The sequence below is a fragment of the Scardinius erythrophthalmus genome (genome assembly GCF_964197995.2).
Source record: "Scardinius erythrophthalmus genome assembly, chromosome: 15".
Lineage (NCBI taxonomy): Eukaryota > Metazoa > Chordata > Actinopteri > Cypriniformes > Leuciscidae > Scardinius > Scardinius erythrophthalmus.
In genome coordinates, this window is record NC_138235.1 from 18,153,444 (window position 1) to 18,170,759 (window position 17,316).

At 36.8% G+C, this 17,316-nt stretch overlaps 1 protein-coding gene across 1 annotated transcript in view; it reads right to left on the reverse strand.

Moving 5' to 3' along the window:
* cntn3a.1 (contactin 3a, tandem duplicate 1) overlaps positions 1–17,316 on the reverse strand; it is a gene marked incomplete at both ends in the record, with an annotated part of 58,465 nt that overhangs the window by 18,406 nt on the left and 22,743 nt on the right. Inside the window, 6 exons of the mRNA XM_081385994.1 lie at positions 3,176–3,305; positions 9,004–9,143; positions 10,369–10,553; positions 11,079–11,181; positions 11,807–12,010; positions 13,792–13,887. Coding sequence (XP_081242120.1) covers positions 3,176–3,305; positions 9,004–9,143; positions 10,369–10,553; positions 11,079–11,181; positions 11,807–12,010; positions 13,792–13,887 — 858 coding nt within the window. The remainder of the gene's footprint in view (positions 1–3,175; positions 3,306–9,003; positions 9,144–10,368; positions 10,554–11,078; positions 11,182–11,806; positions 12,011–13,791; positions 13,888–17,316) is intronic.

Genomic DNA, 17,316 nt, shown 5'->3' on the forward strand with positions numbered 1-17,316 from the left:
ACTCCCGTAATTTGCATGGTCCAAACTCCTTTAATGAATAATCGGACCAATATGTTTGTCTAATGTTGACCAGTTGCCAGATCTTGTATTAAATGCATTATATTCACACAATCCACACACCATATTCAATTTCAACCCGTTTGTCACCTCAACCTGGCAACCTATAACCCAGTTGAGCAGTCGCGGAAAGTAGAACCCGAAAGCGAGCCGATAGACATGGCAGGTGAGGGCCGGATTAACCATTAGGGCAACTGGTCACTTGCCCAGGCACATGACATCTAAGGGGCACTGACAGGTAGGAAGAAATACACAGAAATTTAATAAAGTTATCAAACACTTTACAGTCTTCACTACATAAAGTGCATCTACGCGGGTTCACGCAGACTTTCCTCCCTCGGACTGATGCCAGCGATTATAATTCGTGAAATGCACTCCCGCTGGTTGAGCGCGGTAAATTCGTTTTAGGTTCGATATTAGCCGGACATTTGTTCTGTAGGGTCGGGTCTAACAATCAATAGCAAGATTAGTTTTAATATTATGTGTACATTGTATATCGACATGATGAAAATATTCATTCAAAATCATTCGTGCAATAATGCTGCATTTATCCCTGAGAATGCTTTGACGCGTTTCCACAGCGCACGATGCTTAAGGGAACGTCTGCCAATTCCACCAACTGCGTTAAACGTAGACTATAATTTGTATGATTTAAAATTACTTTTAACATTTAAAAACAGACATTTTCAAATTCCAAAGCTTCGAGAAGGTTCCTAATGTCAATAGGCCTACTGAATTAGGCTACAGCTTTAGCATTGAGTAAATTAACTTGTCTAAGAAAATGATTCATAAAACATATAAATATCAGTTGAGCCTATACTTTCGTCACTGACACAGACGAAAATGAAAAGACTAAGTTCTAGCTTTAGGAGGGGAAGAAATAGGCAAGGATAAGAAGACTGAGAGAAAAAGAAATATGAAGATGAGGAGAGAGCAGGTATTGACAAATAATCTAATGACAAGGTTTTAAAGCTACTCTATTTCTTATAATTTTTTGGCCTTTAAAAGTCCTAAATTGCACATATGTAGATCAGAGAAATCCAAATTTTCTCGGGGGATCATGCCCCCGAACCCCCCTAACCACGCCGGGGCCTTACTCTTGATGCCCAGGGCACAGGGAATTGCTAATCCGGCTCTAAATACAAAAGGAGGAGAAAAAATGCAAAAAGTTCCACTTTTTGAAAAAAAGAACCCCCCCCTTTCAATAGTCTGGCTACGGACCTGACATGTACTGTAATAACAGTAAATTATGCATAATTAACTAACCCTCAACCAAACCCTAATCCTACCCTAACCATACAGTAAGTACATGTAGTTAATTAATATTACTCAGTTCTTAAATGTATAATAACACTTTAAAATAAAGTGTAACCCCAAACTCTTACCCTACAATAAGTACATGAAGTTAAATAAAACTTCTCAATACTTATTTGTAATTACACTGTAACAACGTCACGTTACGCTTTATTTTAAGGTGTCATTGTTACAGTGTAATTATATATTTAAGTACTGTGTAATATTAAGTAACTACATGTCCTTACTATAGGGTTAGGGTAGGATTAGGATTTGGTTGAGGGTTAGTTGCATGTAATTATGCATAATTTACTGTTATTACTACGGTAAGTAACATATGTAAGAAAGACACTTTAAAATAAAGTGTTACCAAATAAAGTGTAACTGAAATCTCTTTTGCTTCCCAAGGTATCAAAAATACAGTAAAACTGTAATAATGTGAAATATTATTTAAATTTACAATTTAAAAATAACAGTTTTCTATATTTGAATATATTATAAAATGTAATTTATTCCTGTGATCAAAGCTGAATTTTCAGCATCATTACTCCAGTCTTCAGTGTCACATGATCCTTCAGAAATCATTCTGATATGATGATTTGCTGCTCAAGAAACATTTCTTATTATCAATGTTTAAAACAGTTGTGCTGCTTACATGCTTTGCTTCTATTCTTTGATGAATAGAAATTTCAAACGAACAGCATTTATATGAAATCGAGTTGATTATAACTGTAGTACAAAACTTTAAAGTCTTATAGTCTATACTGTCACTTTTGATCAATTTAATCCATCCTTGATAACAAAAAGTAGTAATTAATTTTTTTTTCTTTTTTTTTTAATGCTAGTGTATTTTTGAGTGAACTAATAAATAGGACAAAACATTAGTGTTATGTCACTGACAATCTGTGTTCTTCCACACAACCTGTCAAATGTCTACATCTCTATCTGGTTCCCTCTTCGCTAAATCTCATCGTCGTCTCCCTTTCCAGCGGCGGGCGAGGAGGATGTTTTTAATGCGGTATACACACCAAAGAGCACACTCAAGAGCCCCACACACCACTAAGTCAAACTGAGTCAAGCCAGCCAGCACAAATCTAAAGGCTCTAAAGTGTGAAGACCGTCTACCTCACGTCTCCCCCAGGCAGCAATTTCAGCATACTAGACTTTCCTGCCTGTTTGGCATCCATCTGCACTCAGCGCTGACAGCATCAAAGCACCCATTGTGCTGACAAATGACAGGACTAGGGAACAGAGCACTTCTTTCGTCTGCCGCATGATAAAATGGCCTTGAACGTCAACTCCTTTAATCTTCACCGCAGAGATGGGTTTGATCATTGATCCTGTCAAAAGTTATTCTGCTCCTCATAATAGCGGGTCAACTGTTTTTAAATGCAGCGCAAAAGGGCATGGTAAGACTAATGGGTGGTGGCGTTCACTGAGAATATGGTTGGAATGAGCTTATGAGGGAACGAAATCCTACACAGCACTGCTGCTCCAAGCCAAAACGAACTTCATATTGTGCATACACAAATTTGGAAACATACTGTATAACGGCATATGTCCAACTGCATATTGGCTACATATTTGAGAGCATAAGAACAGTTGAGGAGCTACATCATAAGGAACCCATGCTCATTGGAAAAATGTGCCTGTGGCAACATTGTGTGTGTTGAATGTGAATTTGCCAACGTTTTATTAATTTGGTTGTTGTATCTATTGCAAGTCTTTTAGCTCTTTTATCGTGACTCGTACGTAGGTAGAGGCATGTTTTTCCAATGAGCCTGTGTGTTGATCTTTAGTTACTATGAATTTAGTGATCCCTTACCAATGGCTCTGAGTTCAGCGTTGGCAAACACCCGGCCATGACGGTTCTCAGCGATACACTGGTACATCCCAGTATCTGACAGGGTCAGACTGCTTATGGATAATGCCCCGTTTACCACCTGGACTCTGTCCTGGAAACATAACAACAATCCCACAATGCAACTTAAAACAAAAAGGTTAATGAAAATGTTTATTTTTTGTAACTGTATTGGTATAAATTAAACAATCAGAGAAGTAGCTTGAGTTACTGTACATATTGAAAAACTATTCTACATTGAAATGGATTCTGAGAAATCACTTATATACAGTATGTAATGTGGCGGTTTCCTATTTTTTTTTATTTTTTTTTTTTGCAGACAATGTTCACAATATTTAAACATAAAATATGCAACTTGTCCATGAAACAACATGAAATCATACCCAATCTCTTTTGACTGTTTTGTCCTCAATGAGAACACAAGCCTATAGGTCTCACCTGCCATAACAGACCATGGCCTTTCCCATCATCCCTTTCTGAATTACTACTAATCACCAAATAAAAGTCACTCCTGAGTCATCTTAAATTGGAAAATAGGCACTTTTGTATGAATATGGTGTAAATACTTTTTTTTTTTTCAACATAAGTCAGGGAAAAGATGCTTAAACTTCATAAAATGTCAACTTGCAACCTGTGTAACATGAGAATGGTAGAAAGGTCATAGAGAATGAGAAAGGAGAAGGAGGCCAAGTGAGCTCAGTTTATGAAGGCTCTATATAGGTTAACCAAAACTTTGTTGGGAGAAGCAAGATACGGGAGGTTGACCAGCCCGAAGGAAGTTAAGGAAGCTAGGTGGATCCAAAAGGAACTTGATGATGTGGCAGCATGGGCAAGAATTAGGTTCAAACCAAAGAATTCAAGTATTGTGATCAAAAATGGGAAAGTGACTAGCAAGTTCCAACTTCAAGTCCAGAGAGAGGTTATACCATCAACAGAGGAAGACCCAGTAAAAAGCCTATAGATGAATATCAGATGATGTCACCAACGTCTCCTCACTGACGTCACTCACTTCTAAAACTTGTCTGCCGCCATCTTGAGTACCTGATTCACCTCAGTCGCAAAGGAACTAGCTAGCTATGCCTTCAATATGTTGTGTCAACATATGTCCAGTCAAAACAAAATGCACACAAACGTGTCCAGGCCTGATATACAACCACTGATAAACATAATCGGTTTTGATGAGAAAAAAATAAATAACTATATGAGTGCGAATTAGAACCCAGAACCTCTGACACGCTTGGCAAAAGTTCTGCCCCTGGACCATTTAAATATACGCTTAAAATAGTCGGATCAACATATAATATCATTAAATGCCAGGATAGGTAGTTCGGTAGCAGCGGACAGAGGCTGGAAGTACGCATCAGGTATCGCGTAGGGATCACACCCTAACAATTTTATTTTTTGAAAGTAGTGTTTCTTTTCATGGCAGTCGAGGTGCGAAATGTTGTCTTTCGTAGCCATTTACTGTATCCGTATGAAGCTGTACATAGTAGCAAGCTAGCTAGTTAATCCATAGACAGTACTCGTTAGGTACTCAAGATGGCGGCAGTCAACTGGAAAAAGAGTGGATGACGTAAGAGGTCACGTGACTGATATTCATGTATAGGGAAGTGGTATGATGCCTCTCTTAATGACGGAAGTAGCGTATCCAGGACAGAGAGACCAGCAGAAGAATGTCTGAGGAAAATAAAGTGTTCAGGCTTACCAGGCAAGTTCAAGACCAGGCTCTTTCAGCTTGGTCTGCTACCAAGACTTATGTGGCTACTGATAATTTATGAAGTGCTTATGGCGTTAGTGGAAGGACTTGAGAGGTGAATGAATACACACCTTCGCAGGTGGCTTGGAATTCCACCAAGTTTCACGTCAGTAGGGCTAAACATCAGATCTGGGCTGCGTTTCCCAAATGCATAGTAACTTAGCTGATCGTAGAACAACTGGCACCAATGGTCCCTACGATCAACTTAGGCTTACTATGCTTTTGGGAAGCACAGCCCTGCACAGTTACAGCTAGCCCTATCGCCACTGGTTGAAGAGTTCAAAGTGGTGAAGTGTAGGGCTGTGATGTTGTCCAGAGATGAGAAGATCAGAGATTCAGGGGTCACCAGAAGATCAGGATGCAAGTGAGAAGCTGATGTAGCTTATGCAATAGTAATACAGGCAGAGAGCAGGCTGAAGTTGAAGGACATCATTGGGAGCCAGTGCATGGGGAGACAAGGACACGGAACTACCCATTTCCAGCAATGGGGGAAGGTGGAGCTAATGCAGAGCCTTAACTTTGGAGACTGGATTCCTTTCGCATGTCTTTCCTGCTCCGATCAGAGTATAATACTCTTCCATTACCAGCAAACTTGTACAGGTAGGAAATGAGGGAGGACGCAGTGTGTAAGTTATGTGGAGGGAAGGAGGATCATCATGATTGAAGATAGATGGGAAGATGGATGCACAGAAGCCTCGGAGAGGAAAGTCACCAAGTACCAGGGTGTTTTCCAGCAATGCAGGGACAAAAGGTGGAAGTTATTTCCAATTGAGGTTGGTTGCAGAAAGGGAGATGAAGACATGTTTCATATAATATTTTATGTGACTTCTCCAAGTTGATTTATATAAATATATATAAATTGCAAAAATGGTTGCAAATTTGGTCATTCATTATTATGTATTTCTTGCTGTACAAAGGGTCTAAAATATTTTTTTGTAATGGTGAAATCATGTGGAAACAATGCGAAACAGCCAAATATTTGTTTTACCATTAAATAACTGTTCAACAGATCTTCCAAATTATGACGTTGTTTGTTTTAAATGATTGGACACAAGGCAAAGTCATCTTTTCGAATAGGGAATACACATGTTTAGCTATAGTTCATGTTAGTGCATTTCATGATAGATCTTATCTTATTTTATAGTGCCTACAATAAAATTGACAGATGTGAAAGGAGCAGAACGGGGATGAATTCAATCCATGTAGCTGTGGATTGCTGCTGATGGGCTGTCTATACATTTTTATTTTTTTTATCCTGGCCGAACACTTACTCATAAAGCCCCTGTTATGCTGCCATTGTGCCCACTTGAGTGTGAAAATTTTGAATGGTGCATTCAGGTTGAATGAACTGAGATTTAAAGGGCTCAGATATCTGCACTCACGCTGTGCGTGCGGACACTTCAGAGTCTGATGGCATTAGCTTTACGCCACTTGAATTTCATAGCTCCAGTTCAGCAAGGAAAATGGTGTAACTCTCTCCACATGTGATCCGCTCCAACATGGAGAACCAAAATCTAACCGATATCATAAACAGAATGCTTCATATGTGTGGTGTTCACTGTAGTAAACTAGAGAAGATCAGTACAGCCTCCAGCACCAAAGACAAATGGTGGCATAAATCAGCTTTATGGGGGTAATTAATTAGCGGTGACATTCCACTGAAATCAGCACTTTCCCCCTCGACGAGAGAGTGACATTTGAGTGGGCTGTGCTGCACCAGACTGATTAAGTTGCCCACCTAAATAGACATCACAAAGATTGCCCCAACATTATGGGTATTGGCTTGGCATGCGAAATATTGTTGCTGAGGTAAACATTTACACAAGCAGAGGATGATTTGCTGTGGTTTCAGGGAACAAATCTAACAATATATATTTTTTCAAATGAGTCATGTACCCAGCTAACAAAAATATGTTCTAATAAGGATTTGCTATAGTTCCTATTAGGTTATAAAAATATTATTTCTGAATTTTCTCTGAACATTCTTTCTAACGTTTTTCTCTTGTTTATGCAAACGTTAAGGAAACATTCCATTTGATCATTATTCAAACATTACGGGACCGTTCCTTTTGAATGTTCTCTGAACATTATGAAACAAGTTTAGCTTATATAAACATCCACCTAAAACATTTCAGAAAATCGTTTCATGAACGATGTCTAATTAACGTTTTGTACTAACGTTTTGAGAAAATTATTAAAGATCAGATAACTTTGAATGAGGTTATTTTGAAATACAGCTAATTAAACTTTTAAAAAATGCCTAATTTATAAGTAAACTGGAAACGAAGATAAACAGTTGTATGTTGTTTATTCATCATAAAAAAGCCAATACATACTGAATGCTATGTAAAATGCCATGCTTGTATTTTTGGCAACACTATTGAGCGATAACTGGAATCATTGAAATGAACCATCCATATAAAACCAATTTACTAAAATGAATCAGACTCAGACTCAATGCTACTTGAGAGAGAGATCTAGAAGAGCATATATACTTATACTACTATTACCCATAATTCTACTGTACAGTTACAACTTACAGTTACTCTCTAAGAGTGAGGAGACATGGAGCTTCCGTGATTTGCTCTGAATACAGCATTCGGCTGATGGTGGCTGGTAAGGAAATGCAAGGCCTTTGTCTGTTCATTGTAATCATCAAATAACAAACGACACTCTTCTTCTCTTCCTCTGACTACATGGATGACCTTTGGTCTGTAGATTGATCAAATGCTGAGGTAGACGATGGTGACATTTACAAAATGGTAACACCTCAGCTCATTAAGTGTGCAGCCTCACACGGTGAGATCGTGTTTGCTATCTCCCAGAGTGATGAAACAAGCTCTTGTACATGACACTATAATACAGCACAGGACTACTGTGAACCGTACAACAACTAAGAGGAACCTAAACCAGATCTATGGAAATACACATGCAGAATCCTAAAAATAAACAATTGTATTAATGAGCAAGGCAATAGAATGTCATCATGTCCCCCTTTTTATTTTGTTAATAAAACAATAAAACCCTTACTTCTTGTTTTTTAGAATTGCTGTACATGTGATGTCGTTTCAATGTACCTCAAGTCTTTATTACAACAACCAAGGTTTAACAAATATTAAAAAAACACAAGTAAGGGCTCGTTCACACAGAACCAGTTTTTGCTTTGAAAAACGCGAGACGCTGACAGTGGAATGGGGTCTCAGACGCGTTTTTAAAAAAGTTGAACTGATTTAAACTTGAGCGCCACATTTTTAGAAAGCCGTGTCATGCGCGAGACGCTGCAAAAGACGCAAGAAGCGAGCGCAACAACATAAAAACACAATGGAAAAGTAGCGCATTGGAATGGAAACACACCTTCTGTGTGAATGGCCCTTAACACTGACTCAAGTTGGTTGATTCAGTATTACTTGGTAAATCTAAAACAACATAATCAGATGGAAAACCATAAAATTTAAATTAGAAATGTCTTCCATTTATGTTAATAAAACCTTTGTTCACGTTAGCACAAAAACGTTAGCATTTTGTGCTAATGTTTTTTGTGCTAAGGTGAACAAATGTTTTGAACATATTTGAACTTTATTTAAACTTTGTTTAGCATATTTAAACTTATTTTAACACTATTTTTACATCGTTTCTTTTAACCTAAATGTTTAGTTCGCCCTTTTTTTTTTAAATGTTACTTGTTTCAAAATGTCGCAAAATGATAAAATGGAATGTTCCCTCCTTAATATTGGAATGCTCCAACCAAGAAAAAACATTTTTAAAACATGGACATTATGAATGTTCATAGAACATTCAAAAATAACTGAACGTTAGTAAATGTTCTTAGAACATATTTTTGTAAACTGGGTAGATAAAAGTTGAAATTAACTTTTTTTTTTAGCAAGGCAAGAAAATGGAAAGACTTCATAGTGTGTAATGTTCATTTATGTTGAGATTTAGATTTCAATTATGTTGGGATATCCTTCCTAACTTCCTGAACCTGCTAACTTGGTCTTTCAGGTGCTCTAAAGGTACAACGGACCGCATCACTCACCTCAAACGACTCGATCGCCTCTCCGTTCTTCAGCCACCTGTATGCGGGTTTGGGCTTGGCGCTCGCCTTACACTCCCACAGCAGAGATTCATCAATGGCTTTCTGCACATCCTGAGGCTTCTCCACCAGATGAGGGGGTGCTGAGATCCATCAATAAACACACAACACACAGCGAAATATCAACATCTCACAAAGTGCCTCCCTGAATCCCAGACACACTTAGAGTTGGGTATTGATTAGCCCATAGTAAACCAACCAAGCAGTTTATGAGCCAATTAATGAACAAATCCAGTTATTAATCAATCAACATGGCATTACAATGAGGAAAAAAGCATACTACTTTATGAATCATTTACAAGGAAATTTAGTATACCACATTCATTGAGCTGAAGAGATTACAGCACACAGCACTCATTAAATGTGGGTCAAGTTTTATGGATCTTTGGCCCGTCTTTTGTATAATGCATTGATATTCATATTGCTTTGATGAACAACACACACCCTCTCCAAACACACACACATAACAACAGAAATAACAAAATAGGTGCTAGAAAGACAGTTTTAACCTTGAATACTTAAAGCTAGGACGATTTAAAAAAATGGCTTGAAAACATATTAAAATTAGATTCTTTTGGTTATGGTGAAGGTCAATGTGACTTGCAAAGGCTTAACTTTTCTCATTACCGAACAAGATGAGAGAGAAAGGTGAATAAATCACAGCAAAGTGCAAGCATGGACAAAGTAGCATGCTTTATAGGTATCAGCCCCTACTGGAGCTCATAATTTTGATTTCGACCATTATGTTATAAACAACAGTGACCCATATTGATTATTCCATAACCCCAACAGCAGTGATAAATGGAGAGCACAGTCTATGGGAGATTATGGATTTTTACCTGCCAAATAATTGCAATGACAAATAATTACAACGTACAGGGATTCTCGTGAAAATATGACATCCTGGTTCTAAAACATCATGGGGTAATATATTAAACCACACAACATTGATCAGTGATAAATTCAAATATATAAGCATTCATAAAACCTTAATGGTGCACATCGATTGTGTGTTTGTCTGATTATGGAAAGTGTGTCCATGCTCTGTTCTATGCAATGAAAGTAGTAACCAGCGGGGATCACCACTCTCTAAAAATGAGAAATTTACCAAAATAACAAACTAAATAAACTACAATAGTATACCAATTATACTAAAATTACAACTGCTTTAACCTTCTGCTAAATGTCTTCTTTTGTGTTCCATGTAAGAAAAAATGTCATACAGGTTTGGATGCTTTTCAAATATGGCTGAATTGTTCCTTCAAAAAAAGTTACATTGATTTCATCCCTGAAATAATTCTGCCCTACCATAGAAGGAGAGCCGCCCCTTGACTGTGTTTTTGCCTCTGGAGTTCTCAGCCATGCATTCATATGGTCCTGCGTCTTCCTGTTGGAAATAAGGGATCTCCAGCACTCCACTGGATTTGCTAATGTCCACTTTTCTGGGAAAAGGAACTCCGTCTGGTCTTCTCCAGCTGATAGCAGGTACTGGACTGAAAGCCAAAGGTAGTGTATTGATTAAAATCACCATGAAATCAAAATGGACATTTCTTATTTTTTTATGGAATATTGCAGTATTTATTATAAATGATTTCATCATTTTTTAATTGTACCCTTGTACTGTGTGTGCCCTTGTAATCTTTAATCAAAATAACTTTCTCTCCCTCTTGCAGCTCATCTCTTCTCTTCTCTGATGATGTATTTACTGGCGTGAGGGCGGGACAAACTGTCACTCACATGAGATCCACCAATAGCAAACCACAGCCATCCAACCAATCCCAATAGACAAAATCAAGTCCCACCCTACATTTTTTCCTAGTTCGAGAAGCTGTTTCACAGAATATACATATCGAAGAAAAGACTATCGAAACTTCAGGTTCATGAGTTTAATGAGGTATGTTTTTATTTAAATAATATTTACTATAATAATATAAACAGTGTTGATGTCAATGAGCTGCTCTTTGCACATGATATTATGTAAGTAGGCTATTATATAGAGTATCAACTGTAATATTTACTTTCCCAAGGCGAAGCACTCCAGTTTTACCGTCAACCCCTTGGCAACAGCCAAGACTTCAGGAAATTGGACCTCAATTTTTGGCTCATATTCTCCCATAATGCCTGAAACAGAAAAAGAGTGATCATTCAATTCACCTTTATTCCACAAGGTGGCAATGTCTGATACACTATGATTAAATGACGTTTCACTCATAGTTACCGCAGGCAGAAAACAAAAGAATAGGAAGTATCATCAGCAAAACTTGAAATTGCTCAGTGATTTACTGCAGAGCAAGAACTGAACGCAATCAAATATTAGTATTTCTGTCACTTGGTGGATCTGGTGAAGATGCTGTCAGCGATCAAAATATTGATTTTGAAGATGTTGAAAATTATAGTTTTATAGAATATGTTTGAGATCGTGAACATGAGCCAGATGCTGAATGTACTGGGAAATGAGCTCTGATGAGGACAATGATGATGGTATAAAACATCTGCTCAAACTGAACCCTTCCAAGCTCCAAAAGGTAACAAAATATGCTTTGTTTTATTCTTCTGTAATTATTACTCTAATATCAGGAGAGTTTATTTTCTCAACAGGTAGAGATTCATCCGTGGTAGATATAGATCCGGATTGCTAAAGGCCCGAATATGTAATAATGATTGCTAAAACATTCATGCATTTAAAAGGTTAAAACCACAGATGAATCATTTTGTATGAGCTGAATACATGTAATAAGACCATCACCATCACTGCGGAGTATAAGTGGCGTGGGTGGTCCCTGCACTCTGCTCTGGGTCACAGTGTTAGTCACGACACAAGTGTAGTTTCCCACATCTGACGGCTCCACTTTAGCAATGTACAGGTTGCCTGTTTTCTGTGACACAAAGCGCCGCGTGTCCTGCTTCACAAATGAGGGATATTCGTTGAAGATCCAAGAAAAGGTCAACTCTGTAGGAAAGACAAGAGGTGAAACTACCTGTACTGCACGACATTGCTTGCTTTCAAAAATGTTTAGAGAATTTAATATTAATCCATTTCAGAAACCCTGTGATGCGAGTAGACACACAATCCTGATCATGGCTTATAGCATAACTTGTAAAATGCAGTGCTTGGACATTTGGCAACACTAGTGAGCGATAACTTAAACGAATCAAATGGAATCGTTGAAATTAACCATCCATGCAAATCGATTTACTAAAATGAATCAGACTTGAGAGAGATATCTTGAAGAGCATATCTGATTATTGCCTGAGCTCACGTGTACAGAATACAATGTGACCTAATTTGGTAAGACTTTCAGGTTTCATTTGTTAACATTGGATAACTACATTAGTTAACAGGAACTAACAATGACAACATTTTCTAAAGCATATATCAATCTTATTTGATGGTAATTTCAACATTTACTACTGAGATCAAAATCTGTTAATATTATTGAATGAACCTTAGCTAACAGTTGTATTTTTATTACCCAACATTAACTGTAACAAATATGTTGCTCATTGTTAGTTAATGCATGAACTAATGTTAACTAATAGGATCTTATTGTAAAGTCTTACCAGTAAATCTAAATCAACTAGTAATATTATCAAACCAAGTATGAAATATCTTCATAATCTATTTAAATAAAGAAAATTCAATTGTCATTGCAAACACAAGAAATATTTTTCATTTCAAGAAAAATTAAATAATAATATACAAATCACATATAACTGTCCTCCCTTTCTTGTGTAATTCACACAGCCTGGATAAAGGTGTCCGTCCATCCATCCATCCATCCATCCATCCATCCATCCATCCATCCATCCATCCATCCATCCATCCATCCATCCAAAAAGTCAACCTTTATCATGATTGCAATGATATATTTATGGGGAAACAATAAAAACGATTTAAAGTAATTTACAGTATGAAGACTCAAGCACTTCTCACATTTCAAAATAGAAATAAAATGAGAAAAAGACTTGTAAAATAAAACCTGAGTCTAAAATAACTCAGGTTATGTCCTTTTTACCCCCTAATGGATCCACATAAAAAAAAAGTGATTTCCACCTTCTGTCAGTTTTAAAAGGTCTGGCTCCATTAAAGCAATAAGTTCTGAAGTGTTCAACCCAACACTAAACACAGTAATCAAGACAGCAGGGGACAGACAAACGCAACAGTAATGCAGCACAGCTGTGCTAACTACTTTTCATCTCAGAAATGAGTCTCCGAAGATAGACCAAAACATGTTGTCTGTTTATAATATGTTGGAAACATTACTATACATTTGACAGCTTAAAGACTTATTCTTATAGGGAAATGACACTGCTAATAATTTGTCTCAGTTGTCAGAAAATAAACATTGTTTTACACATCAATGTAGTAACCTTTGCTGTTTGTACTTTTTAAAGTGCCCTGTTTTTTGCGAGTTCGTGGCCACTCACGTTTGCCTTGCAAAACATTTTCACAGTAGTGTGCCACTTAAGGGCAGCAAATCTAGAGCAGAAAAAAGGAGGTAACGTGTTTATGCTGTTGCATATGGGCAGTGAGGGTTGAAAAGCATTATGCTGTGAGCTACAGTAATTACAGTGGACTCTAATTGCTGGTTGGGGGGGGGGGTAATAGGTAATATCTGCATGTTTAACTCTAAATGTGTGACCTTTGAACACTCACATGAGGTATAACATATTGTAAACCATAATCCAAAGTGCAGGATGAGAATATTATAAAGCATTAAATCGCCTCACCTCCCATATGTGCTGGTGGCCCACAGAGAAGAACCACACCTTGCCCCTCTCTGACACTCACTGGACTTCTCCTCTGGGTTTTAAACTCGTCCAGATCTATTAAAAAAACACAGGTCAGACCGAAAAGACGGAAATAAGCAATAATGGTACTAACAATTTAATAGTCACAATATAAACCTAACTTCAATAAAACAACACTGTAAAAAGTGATCAGTTGACTTAACTTAAAAAAAATTGTAGAAACCCGTTGCCTTAAAATTATTATGTAAATAAACTTCATGCTTAATCGAAAAAATTAAGTAATGTGGAATTGTCAAGTTCACACAACTTATTTTTTTTAATTAAGCATTAAGTTTACTTAATTAATTATGTAACTTGTAATAATGTATGTACTTTAAGGCAACGGGTTTACACATTTTTTTAAGAGAGTGAACTGAACACTTACAGTGAATGACTTGTTTGATAGCCTGAGTAGTCTTTACTTTAATAACAATTATATTTACAGTATTTAACATTGTATATTATTTTAAACAAATATGAAATCATTAAGTTTGGAATCTACTTTCCACAGAAATAGTTCCCCCCAAAAATGAACTTTCCCTCATAATGTTTTAGACTTTCTTTATTTTAAGGAACACAAAAGGAGATGTTAAGTAGAATGTTCATGCTGCTCTTTCCCCCCACAAAGAATGTAAAAGATGATCAGGAGCTGTCGATCTTCAAACATGATAAAAAAAAGTCCATATATGTACTGTAGCTTACACAACTGAAGCTAAATACTGATAATATAGTCTAGCAGCTCTTAAATCTACATTTAAATGCCAATGATGTCAAATGTCACCAGTTCTTGCGTGTCTCAAAACTGATCAAGATGCACAAAACTTGAATGAGCAAATTGCACAAATGAAATCTGAGAGCCTAAAGATTAGATTTTCAGTCTGTTCTTCATGAAAAACTATTCTGTGGCTTTGGAAGATTTAGAATATAGTGTCAAAACTTGGAATATAAGTCACATGGACTACTTTTATGATGCTTTACTGTCTTTGCTTTATTCTGCTTTTTTTAGCGCAATTTTCCACCGGACAAATTGCGATTGTTAACTCATGATTTCTGTTCTGTGCGTCTGTGCGCACCAATCTTGCACTTCTATCTACTCCTCAACCAGACCACCTAGAGACTTCGGGTTTTCGGCATTATGTTAAGGAAGGTCTAATCTCGGGAACGCACAAAAAAAATCTAGGAAAAGATTTACTATCTCTTAGTGTTGTGATCCCATGAGGTGAGAAAATTGCGCTAAAACACTCACCGAGTTTTTATTACTTGTTTTCCTTTTTTTTTTGTCCATGGTCAACATCATTCACTTTCATTGTTTGATAAAGAGCAGCGTGAACACTGTGCCTTAATGATCCTTTTGTGTTGAACAGAATAAAGAGCATCAGATAGGTTTAGAATGAGTGCGAATGATCAGAGAAATTTTCATTTTTGTATAAATTATTAAACTGTAACAATACTTTTCTCCTTGATTGCTTTTTAAACCAACGAGCATAAAAAGAATGAATAATAAACCAACAAATAAAATAATAAACCGCATACTTTCATTTGTGAATATCTTAAGCTTTTTTTCTGTGAATGGAACAAACAGATAATTGAAGTTGATGGAGGTTGTGTTTGCATCACCTGCACTGAATTCAGTGAGGGGGTTGTGTCTAGAGAACGGCAAATTCAAACGGAATATGCATGAACCACACATCCACTCAAAAGACAACAACGTCCCCCCCCCACACACACACACCTCCGCGACACAAACTATTTCGACACCATCCGCAAAGTAGGGGTTTGATCAGGCTTTAAAGCATGTCTCTGGTAAGAGAGGGAACTTTTTTGTGCTTCACACGCAAGTTCCACTGAACTACCCACATCGAGAAAAGTTTTCTTCCAGAATGTTCAGTCAACAAATTTTTCAGTTCACATAATATCTCATTACAGAGTCCTTACAAGACATTTCTATGAGGCCAGAATAAATAAACCGACAGCTCTCTGCTATACATATGCTATAAAATCATTCCACTCCTTCGCATACTGTACATATAGAGCATTCATCAAGAGAAAGACACACTCCACTGCCTCTAATTGGCTTCTCGGTTATCAACTATACGTTGTGTTCTGTTCATTGCTTTCGGCAAAGTAAACACCGTAAGCCCTTGTGAAGCTGCGGAGATTGAATACAGTTTTGTATTGGAAGTAATGAATTTGTGATCTGTAAAAAGAAAGGGTGAAGGAAAGTGCTTTTTCTAGCATCTCTATAATAGTACGATAATAATGAATTTGAGAAAACAAAGAGGTTAAATGTACCATTATATTCCTTCAACACTTTAATTATTTTAAATGTACAAAAAAAAATAGCACTAATTAAATAACATATTTAAGTGTAATGAAATCTAAATATTATCTTTGCATGCTTCTGGAAATAATTAAAATCAATGGTACACAGGCCAATTTTGCTGATGGGGTATTTCTGTTGCAGTTATTGGGATAGGAAAGTGATTTTTTGAAATCATCTAAAAATGTGTATGTGAGATGAGAAGTTGTAACTTCAAAGTAAAATAAATTCTACTTATACTGCAATGAAATAAGTACATTTGGTAACAGTTTTTGGCCACTGGAGGCCATTTTTTGGTTTATACATTCATAGTCATTTATAAGAGCCATAATCTGCAGATTAAACCAGCACTGCCTTGGGCAGAATGAATAAGCAGCAGCAGAAGTATTTCTTTTGATTATTATTCAGGCATCTCATTCAATAGTACCCTGCACTACTCTTGTTCGAAAAATCCAAATCTTTACTGTAAATAGACTTTGACTAAATTAGTTTCAAAGTAGAGAATAAGTTTTAACATGAACTCAAAAACATTCAACTGCACTGACTCAGAGTTGTCTTTAAGAATCCAGGTGAATTTAACTGAACTGAAAGGTGATGTACTTTCAACAAGGCTGGGATTTAATATACTATGAGATGAAATACTAGCAATTTCTAAGTGTATGTTGGCAAAATGTCACACAAATTGACACCATTTCCAAATTAAATTTAGCTTCTTGGAGCCAAACTGAAGGTTAGGCTTGCAAAAAATACTTTGAAACAACCAGAATTTCTATCTGCACCGAGAAGAAGCTTTAGTCCTTCATATATTGTCCTCTGCTGTCTCCAGACACCAAAAATATATAGGGCTGAGTCCATGAACTATAGTGGACCACACAGGAGATTTTCTCTAGGGTAGCTGTGGAGATGCAGTGTAGCTTTATTGATTTAACTTTAGTGTTTAGTGTTACAGTATGCTTTAGTGTTAAATTCATCAGTACAAAAAGTTCTATTCTTCAAGTAAACATCTACCTTTAACATTCAGAGCAGTTACAGGCTAATGTAGAAACAGTCATTCTGGCTCAACCGCAATAGCCTTGCCTTTGCATCATAAACTCAAAATTATTTAAAAATGGTCCACAAAAGCATCTACATCTAAATCTTCCTCT